Consider the following 10,818-nt stretch of genomic DNA (forward strand, 5'->3'; position numbering starts at 1 on the left):
GCCTGTGAGCCACAACTAATGGCCCCATGCTCCGCAACTACTTAAGCTGCTCGCCTAGAGCCCGTGCTCTGCAACAAAAGAAGCCACTGCAATGAGAAACCCATGCGCTGCAACGAAGAGTAGCCCCCGCTCTCCGCAACTACAGAAAGCCTGTGCATGGCAACAAAGACCGAATGCAGCCAATAATTAAAAATTAATTAATTAATTAATTTTTTAAAAATACATGGTCCATAAGGAACTCAAAGTGAGATGTAGTGGAAAAAGGAACTGGATTTAGGGTTAGAAGACAGGTTCCAACCCAGCCTAGCTCTGTAGGATGTAGAGCAAGTCACTGAACTTTCTGTAGCTCGGGTTTTTCCACCTCTGAAATAGGGATACCACCTGTCCTGCCCTAAGAATCAAATGACTGTATAAGAAAAGCACCACCTAAATAATTTACACATAAATTATCATTGTTATTATTCTACATTAGTCAGAGTCTTCTAAACTTTGTTCACCACACTTTAAAAAGGATATGAGGGCTTCCTAGGTGAGGCAGTGGTTGAGAATCCGCCTGCCAACGCAGGGGACACAGGTTTGAGCCCTGTCCCAGGAAGATCCCACATGCCGTGGAGCAACTAAGCCCGTGTGCCACAACTATTGAGCCCATGTGCTGCAACTACTGAAGCCCACGCACCTAGAGCCTGTGCTCTGCAACAAGAGAAGCCACAGCAATGAGGAGCCTGCGCACCACAAGGAAGAGTAGCCCCCACACCGCAACTAAAGAAAGCCTGCACACAGCAAAAAAGACCCAAAAAAACCAATAAAATAAATTTTAAAAGAAAAGGATATGAAAAACAGACTCTTAATAGATGAACCAAGATAAAGACTTGTGAGTTGACTAAAGAGATGGAAAGCACGTTTTAGGTAGAAATCCTCAAGGGAAAAAGACAGTCTTAGGCAAGGAAAGGTTTTTATTACAGAATAGGTTGCGTGTTCTTGAAAAGGATGTTGTTCAGTTGTATTCTATAGGAAGAGGAAACGAGATTCGGAAGAGGTGGATTTAAATGAATGCAAGGGAGGTTTCAGGTGGGTCTAAGGAATAACATTTTGCATGCTTGTTTTCATCAAATGAAAATGTATAAGCCACAAAGCAACAAAAAGACAAAGGAACCCTTCCTGTCAAGATGATAAGACCCTGGAAAAGGTTACAGAGGTTTAGAATTCAAAACCCACCTGTCCTGGATTGGTCAACATTTACCACCTTTAAGGGAGTCAAATCAGATTATCTCCCAAGGTCCTTTCTAGCTCTAGAACTCAGATAATTAGAACCAATAAAAAAAACTGTTTATTAGGAAAAGAAATTAAGTTAGCAGTTGAACTTCGGAGTATATTTTATATGAGCTTTCTACTTTAAACAAAAGTGCTCTTATTCTTAATTGATAAGGCAAAGTGGGGTAAAATGTTAAAAATAAGTGAATCTGAATAAAGGGTATACAGGTGGTTCCCTGTACTATTTTGATTTTTGTAAGTTTATGCAATTACTATGAAATAGTCATCATTTAGGTTTAAAATATTAGGAGCTGAACGATGCTCTTGTCTTTCTTGTGGGAAAGTCTAAAACTTGATTATATATCACTTCCTAGGGCCTGCCCTCCCTCCTCTGCTGTAATTAAGGCAAGTTCACTCATATACAGTGCTTGGTCTTCGCACATCTACAATGTTCTCATCAATCTCCATTACTTCATCCTCTCAATTTTGAAAATAAACTTCAATATTTGACTTTATTCACATTTCAACCTTTCCCTTAAACCTCTCCAACACTCCTAACTGCCATATAAACTTTGACTTACCAGCCTCTGCCAGGTCATTCTCACGAAGGTGGGAGAGGTGGGAGGGATTTCCTTCCCTGTCAGCTACAGCCAATGAGGGAACACACTGTTTGCAGGGTATTTTAAAACAATAATAAAAGCAACTAAAAGTCTTTCTGCTTTTTATCATCACCAGACCGTGGCAATTCAGAACAACCTTAGACACTCCTTCCAACCACTGCAAACAGCTCCAAACATTACCCCTTAATATGTCACCAGTAACAGTCACCCTCCCCAACCTCTGCCCAAATCTTTTATCCAACAGCTTTTCTTGTCCTCAGGATCTCAAATTAAAAACAAAAACAAAAACTACTAACAACAACAACAAAAACTAAAGGCAATTAGTGTATTTTCTACAGTATTTGTAACTGTGAGGTATATCATTAACACTTTAACAGAAAAGCTCATGTATAATTTAATGTGATGCCTCACTCAAAACAAAACTAAGTAGAGTCCATTTATATAATTCTGATCAATTATGATTTAGTATTAAAATTATTTTTCAAACAACAGTAATGTAAACAAGTGGTTCACAGCCATAACTTAATGCCTGGAGGCTGGAAAATTTGCCAAGATGTATGGGATCAGACTCAGCAGAATGGACAAGGCTCTACTAACATAACTGCAGTCCTTTTGGCTGCTCTGATCCCCTTGAGTCACTTTGACGGCCAGGTCATCTGAGTCTCTATGAGAAAAAAGGTCTAACTCAGAGAAAGAAAAAGGACAGAAAGAGACACTAAAAGAAGGGGTCAACTATGCGTCGGCCAGTCTTGTTGAGGGCCATCTTGCATCAAAGGCAATGCAGCAGCTGGATGGTAAATCAGCAGATCAACACTCTGCTTGGTATCTCCCTGTCCAAATGCTGTATTCCTCAGCTGTAATAACTCCTCCTGATTCTATCAAAAGGCAGGGAATGACTTTCTCACTACGGTATGCAGATAACTGAGAATGGATTAGATAATAATAAAATTGATAATCAGGGAGTACAGAACCAAAAAACTCAATACAGCAAGTTACTTCACATATCACAAACTGGTGATCAGAGAAAACAAAATGTGCTAGTATGTGTATATGAAGACAGTTTTGACTATAGCTGTTTTAATAGTTCTTCCAATGCACAGATACATATTTCACTGTAGCAGAAATAAAAAGAATTGTAAATCCATAAGAATAACTAGTAATTTGCTGCACCCTGATTTAAAAAAGGCCACTAATGGTCAGACTATAAAATACATCTAAATCCTACAGAATAATACATAGAATTTTTCAAGAGAAGGCTAAGAAATTTACTCAACAATTAAAACAAAGAACAAAAATTCCAAAGATTATCCAGAGCACAAGGCAACAAAATTTCAAACATATTACTCAGATATATGACAAGAAACTTGCCACAGAAGGCAGGACAACAATGAGCACTTCCTCAACTATGAACTAACATCTAATGCAGGCTTTCTCCCAAAACCAAAGGAAAAGGGGGAAGCACACATTTTAAAATCAAGATTATATGGAAAAATTAGATCAAGCCTTTTCAGAAAAGTGTTGTCTACTTTAAAGAAATAAGACTAAATTAAGACATATCGAAATCTACATGGTAGTTAATTCAATAACTTTAAAGATCAGTGTCATCTTTTCACTTTCTAATTTGAAAAACTATTCAATTTGCACACTTACATGCTACAGCACAGGCAATGCTTTTCACTTGTAAGTATCAGCTATGCCCCTAAACATAAGGAAATTATAACTATCTTTCTCAAGCATAAACTTTCAAGGCCATCAAGGGTTTACAAACTATAATAATAATACTATGTTGTATATTTGAAATTTGTTAAGAGAGTAGATCTCACATGTTCTCGCCACAAAAAGAAAAAAGAGAGAAATTAGTAACTATGTGAAGTGATGGTTTGTTAACTAGCTTGATTGTGATAATCGTTTCACAATATATGTGTATATCAAATCATCATGTTGTACACCTTAAATATATGCAGTTTTGATTTGTCAATTATGCCTCATTCAAGCTGGGGGATAAAAGAGTTTATAAGCTAGCAAGACACCAAGCCATCAATAAACATAGACTGTTCTAGTTTACTTGAATTAGTACAAGTCAGGCCACCAAATCAGATCTAAAAGATACCTGTACCAATACGGTAGTTTTAAAAACAAAAAATGTTAACACTTGAAATATGAAACAACCAAAAGATTCAATCATCAGATATCACCCTCCACCAATGACAATGTTAGAGCTCTCCCTAGGTACTTCGCCCAGTTTGTGACAAAAATACAAATTTGCCATTTAAAGCTAAAGCAGCCTTTGTAATCATGCAGAAGTGAGATATTATATGATGTAGATTAGGAAGTACATATTAACTGAAGTCAATAAAACATGAATAAAATGTAGACAATAACTAAAATGAATAATAATTACCTCTGGTAATGATAAAAGCAAGCCCACATACTACACAATGGCCAATAAGGAAAACTAAATATACTAATGTGTATATAACAACAGATCTTGGGTTATCAACATTTTTAAAAGATCTACCAATGGCAAATATATACGTTTTCCTTGAGGCATAAATAAAAAGTAGCAGTAAATCCTTAGGAATTGCTAGTTGGCTGCACCCTTATCTAAAATTGCCTTTACGGATTACACTCAAAATCTAAGCACAATAGGATAACTTTCAGTAAAAATATACTAGAAAGTTAGGAAGAAAAACAATGAACAGTACTGCAAACATGACGGCACTGGCTTTCCATGTAATTATCACTGTAATTCTAAAAGCATTTAGAAGTTCATTCCATGATGAAGGAAATAAGACAACCTAAACTCTGCAAGGTAGATACTATTACAAAAGGAAAACTTTGGTTGGCTTGCTGGTATGAACACAGCACTATCTGTTTGACAAAGAAATGCAGCATACGCTGGACCTAGGTGAGGAAGAGTTCAAGTTTTCCCTGGGAATGTAAATTCTTCCCCGAAATCCACACGGGTTTTAAAAAAAAAAAAAACCCACATCAAAAACCGAGCATTAATTGCAAATGAAGCAATACGAGTTCAGCATCCAATAGGTGGCTGGTCATCTTTCTGATCCGTTAGGTCAAGACGTCCTTCTCATGTACAGTCAGAGGACTGACTCCCTCCTCTCTCACCTCTCCTGGAAGCCAACCTTGGCCAACTCGTGCCACCCTCACAATCTGCCAAGTCCCGGGACACTCCCCCAAGTGGGACTGCTCTCCTCCAGGATGCCTCCTGTCCAGTGTCACCCGCCACCCTCCTCCCCTTCTCAGGGCCTCTTCGGCCTCAGGGTCCCCGATGCCTCCCTCCCCAACCCCTCACGGCTGCCCTCAGGGCTGCCCCGGTCCCCTCGACCCCCAAGCCTGGTCCCCTCCCTCAAACCTGGGGTCCCGGTTCTCCCTCTGCCCGCGCGGGGAGTCCCGACTCTCCCGTCCCTACCCGGTCTCCCCGTCCCGCGGCGCGGGGCAGCGGCGGGGCCAAGAGGCATCCACTGAGGAGACAAGTGCCTGGGGCTCTCCGGCTCCGATCCGGACCCGGAGCCGGGCTTCCGCCTCGCGCCGGAAAGCATTCGCGAGCGGGACCGGAAGTCCCGCCCCGTCGGCGCCCCGCCGGCTCCCCGCCTGCCCGAGAGCTTGCCCGGCACCGCGGGGTCGCGCTAGAGCGTGGAGACTCCTCGCCGGGTAAAGAGAGGGTCGCTGGCCCTCGGCTGGGAGCAGAAGGGCTTGCCCTAAAGGGCCGAGGCGCCAAAAATCTTTCTCCGCGCTGCTTCTCTTTCCAATGGATCGGGCATCCGACCTGCAATCGCTTGACCAAGGGTCTACTCTGCTTACGCCCAGGGAGGAACAAGATGACTGACACTGACCCCTGCCCTCACAATCTAGTTGAAAGTCCACATAAATATAAACGGAGGTTAATCACACCGCAAGGCAGTATTGCTTCATTCCTTAATCCAAGTTTTTATCACCTGCTATATGTCACTCATTAAACAAATAGGCTGTAAACAGACGAAAGCCCTACCTGGTGGAGCGCGGGAGGCACTCAGGGCAATGAACTAGGCAGAGAATAAACCAAACAGCGACCCTGTCCCTCGGGGAGCTTAGGGTAGCACAGGGACAGATATATGAGCAAACAAGCGCAACAAAGCCACTGAGCATCAGAGGAACTATGGCCGTGCTGAAGGCAGTGGTGGGGTGTAGAGAGCTGGGCAGACACAAGACTAGAGATAATGGCTCTTCCGTTGAGACCGAAATGAGTGATGAATAAGAGGTAAAGTTCAGACAAGGTGAGGAAGGGCATGCAGAGGAGAACAGTGCCAGAGAGAGCTTGGCTTAATCAGGAAGCTGGAGGAGGGTACAGTTAATTTCGCAAGACTGGCAATCGTTGAGGCAGGAGGAAGCACAGCGAGAGGAGGCAAGCCCAGATCAGGAAGACTGTTGTGTATTATGCTAAGGAATTTGGACTTTAGACTCCATGCAACAGGGAATCCGTGCGTATCTCTAGGGGGAGAGACAAAATACTGAGTTATGGGCTTAAATAGGATGATTGACCTACTCATCAAAGGAAAATAAGAACTTGAAAGATCGTGGATAGAACATTTTACCTGTGAGGGTGCTTTCTCAAACTGTCATACCCAGATGTAAAAACAATGGATGGCTACAACAGCTCTATAAAGGCAAGACCACCAGGGCTCAGACCCCTGGGGTTGCCCATTGGGCAAATCACCCCAACCAACTGAGCTGCCAGCTGAAGCCATAGAGAACCATGGAATGAATGGGCCGAGGAGGAAGAAACTTCATTACCAGCTACAGCAATGAGGGCTGTTGCCTCTATTTCCTTGCTTACTGCCACTGTTTAATAAGTATCCTCATGCACACCAAGCCCCATTTTTCCTTTTTAAAAAGAAATGGCATAACGGTTTTTTCCAATTGTTTTCCTTTGCCAGCAGCAAACTATGTAGCAATATATGGTGATCGGATTATGGTAAAATAATAGGAACACTGGACATCAAGTAGAAAGTCTGTACTTAGAGGGCACAGTATCCACTCTGGATAGAGTAGAAACACACAGCTTTGAGTTTTCTCCCTTTGAGGAGGTTAGCAGTCCATTTGTGGTGGTGTGTGAAATAAGCAAATCATGTAGTAGAGAGGTGTGTCTTTGAAAGAAAGGGAAGAAGAGAGTATATGTGTGTGGTGTGATGTATGTGGGGTTTGTGTGGGTGAGGGTGTGTGTGTGTGGGTGAGGGGGTATGTTTGTGTGTGGGGGGGGGCATGTGTGTGTGCTGGGCCACCGAGAAATAAAATGTAATAGACACTCCATGAGATGTTTCCCTGTAGCTCACCACAATTCCTCTTTTTGCAGGAATGGCCCCAACACATAGGGCAATCCCTTAAAGAGCTATATATTTATGCGCAAGTGATCGTTTGCCCAGGATTGAGAGGGATCTCGGGTTGCTGAATTTTTGGTGCTTAAACTGGGATAGTCCTGGGGAAACTGGCCACACTATCATGTCCCCTGTATGACAGATTAATGCAGATATGAACACATCCTAAACTAGGGCATTTAGACTCTTGCCTCAAGGAATTTCAAACACTGCATAGGGAAACACAGAGAGAAGATGGCCATTAGAGCTGAGTCACATAAATGGCACTGCCCTAAAGAAAAGATCTATTGACACCCGTTACCAAGGATCCAGGACCTGCCATATTTTCTTTGATTACAGGAGATATCCCTGTGTACTTCCAAAACCTTTTTTTTTTTTTTTTTTTTTGCTTGACTAGCCAAAGAAGATTTCTGCTACTTGCAACCAAAGTAATCTTGTTTAAGATAATCAGCTCCCAGAGCCCCTGTTGAATAGGCACTGAGCCAAATGATCCATGCTCATTGCCACAGCAAACTGGAGTGGATGTAGACATAACCCAAACAGGCTAAGAGGGTCTCTCATGCATGGATTTTAGAGTTGACATACAGCGCTCCAGTTGGTCTCTCTTTCGCGCTGAAATAGAAACGTCAGGTAACCTAGGATTGGGTTAGGCATGAGCAGGGTATCCCACCCTAGTAGAGAAAAAACAGGTAGGGGAATTAGAGGGAAGAGGAGAAAAAAGGGGTAAGGAAGAGAGAAAGAAGAGGAAAGAGAAGACAGAATTATTTGAGAGATGGTCATCTTAGTTCTCCCATCTTTTCATTTTTTTATTCTAATTCCTCGTGAGGCCCAGCTAAACTTTCTGTCCTTAAATTCTGTGAAAATTCTGTGTCCCTCCAGTAAATTTCCCATTTGACTTGGGTTAGTGTTAGTAGGTTTCTATTCCTGGCAATGAAACACCAAGACATCAATTCACAAGACACAAGGTTGCCTGCTCACTCTCTTTTCCTCATCAGTCTCTTCTCACCAGAGGTTTTGAGTCAGCTTCTCTCCCAGGCCAATGGCAAGAGGAAGATTTTCACATATCCATGGCTGCCTAGTCCCTACAGGAAAACTGTCGAGAGTTACCAAGGGGTTGATGAGTGGGGCAAATCATATAATCAGTATATAAATATGGAGGGAGATTTTAGAAACCAATATTTCAAATTCTTCATTATACAGAGGCAGGAGGTAAAGTCCAACTAGACGTAGTGGTTTCTCTAAGGTCAAATAGTTCAATGGTCCCAGAGGCAGGACTAGTTCAAAATCTTCTTTCTCCCAGTCCAGTTACCTGATTATCTGCCGTGTAAAGACTGCAATATCCCCAAGAAGTGGTTGTGAAAGCCTTAAAAGTGTGCTACTAGCCAGCCTCCTCCCCACCTGCCTCCTGGCCTTTGGAGTTTACACATATCTATATAATGGCATCAGCCTGACTGCAGAACCAGGACAGCAATTCAGGAGACACTTGTGAGCGACTGTGGGTAATAGACGTGTTCCCCTGAATCAGGAGAGAACATTTTAGGGAAAATTTTCCTACTTTTTTTTTTCAGTACTCACTGACTGGCTCAGACAGTTAATTAACAGAGCTAATAAGGTTAGATGTTTAAAAAGTTTACTTACACGTTCTACATTTGCTTTACTTCAAACATGAGTGTTTTTCTTATCTTTATTTATTCTTTTCACCACCAACATAAACAACAACATCATTAGCAGTTGTATCTGAAACCACATCCTCTTCCCTTTGCACATGCAGCGGTTTAGTAATTTGTGGCAAAATAGTCTATAGTTGGAGGCAATCACAACAGCATGTTCCCTGGGGTATAAATAGTCTGGTGTAAAATTATACGAGTAAAAGATTATGAATCAGTGATAATTAAGGTCATCCAGTGCTCTCCAATGAATAATTCCCAACTCTACTGCAGGGTACCAAAAGTAAGGTATTTTCTTTGAAGATCTTGTGTGATCCAATAATATTGCTTAGACCAAAATGAAAGAGGACTCATTACACTGAGGGTAGTGTTTTCTTCCTAAAGAGGGAGCTGCCCCAGAAATGTTTCAATTTAATTCAAATATTTAAAAATGTGACTTCTGATATTTTGGTTTAAATTTTTTATTGTGGTAAAATATATGAAACATAAAATGTCCCATTTTAGCCACATTTAAGTGCACACTTCTGTGTCATTAAGCTCATTCAAAATGTTATGTAACCATCACCCCCATCCCTCTCCAGAACCTTGTCATGTTCCCAAACTGAAACCCTGTACCCATTAAACAATAACGCCCCATTCCTCCTTCCCCTAAGTCTAATTTTGGGCTAATTTTATAGGTTTGTATATCCTATTAAAATATTTTCAACACTGATTCATACCCTCTTGAAGTAAACATATTTATAAATAGAAATAAAATAGTGTCTTATTCACCTCTTTTCCCCTGTGGAATTTAAATGAAACATGATTTCCACAGGGGCACATTGTATAATGATCAGATATTTCTACCTCTTTAAAACACACACCAATGGCAATTCCATATGTAAAAGAGAAACATACCAGGGAAACTCGACATGATACTCATTAACTGAAAGCTTGGATGGGTGTGTTTGGAAGGACTTTTATACAGTCAACGATTTGAAACTCCAATCCTTGTTTTTCTTTCTGCAAAAGCAATGGTCATTCCACACATCTGACTGGGGCACAAACCTCACTTTGTTTTCTTCCCAACAAAATCAAAACTAAGCAGGAATTCTTCTGCCAGAGAATGCTTCACCTGCTAAATTCCAACAGGACAAGGAAAACAAGCCTTTCCTCTTCAATGGATATTTCACTCCCTAGTTTGGTAACTGAAATAGATACACAGTCTACTCCTAACTTGAAAATCTCACCTCTAGGTAGAGTAGTGAATAGACTGAATTTTCAGCTCTGAACTTCAATGATACACACTATTTCCCAAGAAGAAATTAGCTACAGGGTGGGAAGATTGAGGCAAAACTTCCCCTGTGAAAACAATGGATGTATGTCTTAAAGACGAATATGCCTTCTCTATAGAAGTATCTTGATTAAATAGTAAGAAGTCAACTTCCTTAATTTTTAACCTTCTCTTAAAAACTTTAAAAATCAAACAATACTGTGTTGTATTGGATGTATCTGCCTTAAGTAGACATGACAGAATCATAGAGGGTTATTTCTGAGTCCTCTGTTTTTTCATCCTGAGACAGACCTTCTCCAAGTATTGAAAATACTCAACACCCAGGAAAATACCCTGAACATAGACAGTGTTGTCAGATAAAATACAGGACACCCACTTAAATTTGAGTTTCAGGTTATTTTTTCATGTAAATATGTCCCCAAATATTGCATGGGACACACTTCTAATAAATTATTTATTGCTTATCTGAAATTCAAATTTAACTGAACATCCTGTATTTTTTTTTTTTTTTTTGCTAAATCTGGCACCCCTATTGCACACAAGCAAGATTCATTAAATATTTCTAAAGGAAAAATTTCTTAAATACATCAAGGCCACTTTTCTCCCATAAAAGTATGAATAGAACATTGGACTAT

The 10,818-nt window shown here is 40.8% G+C and overlaps 1 protein-coding gene across 1 annotated transcript in view; it reads right to left on the reverse strand.

Moving 5' to 3' along the window:
- Positions 1 to 5,424, reverse strand: part of DISP1 (dispatched RND transporter family member 1) — a 206,517-nt gene extending 201,093 nt beyond the window's left edge. The window contains exon 1 of the mRNA XM_057727291.1: positions 5,302 to 5,424. Within this exon, the coding sequence (XP_057583274.1) occupies positions 5,302 to 5,350 (49 nt within the window). The 5' untranslated portion in view covers positions 5,351 to 5,424. The remainder of the gene's footprint in view (positions 1 to 5,301) is intronic.
- Between the last annotated feature and the right edge of the window lie 5,394 nt (positions 5,425 to 10,818).

Source organism: Hippopotamus amphibius, chromosome 3, assembly GCF_030028045.1.
Source record: "Hippopotamus amphibius kiboko isolate mHipAmp2 chromosome 3, mHipAmp2.hap2, whole genome shotgun sequence".
NCBI lineage: Eukaryota > Metazoa > Chordata > Mammalia > Artiodactyla > Hippopotamidae > Hippopotamus > Hippopotamus amphibius.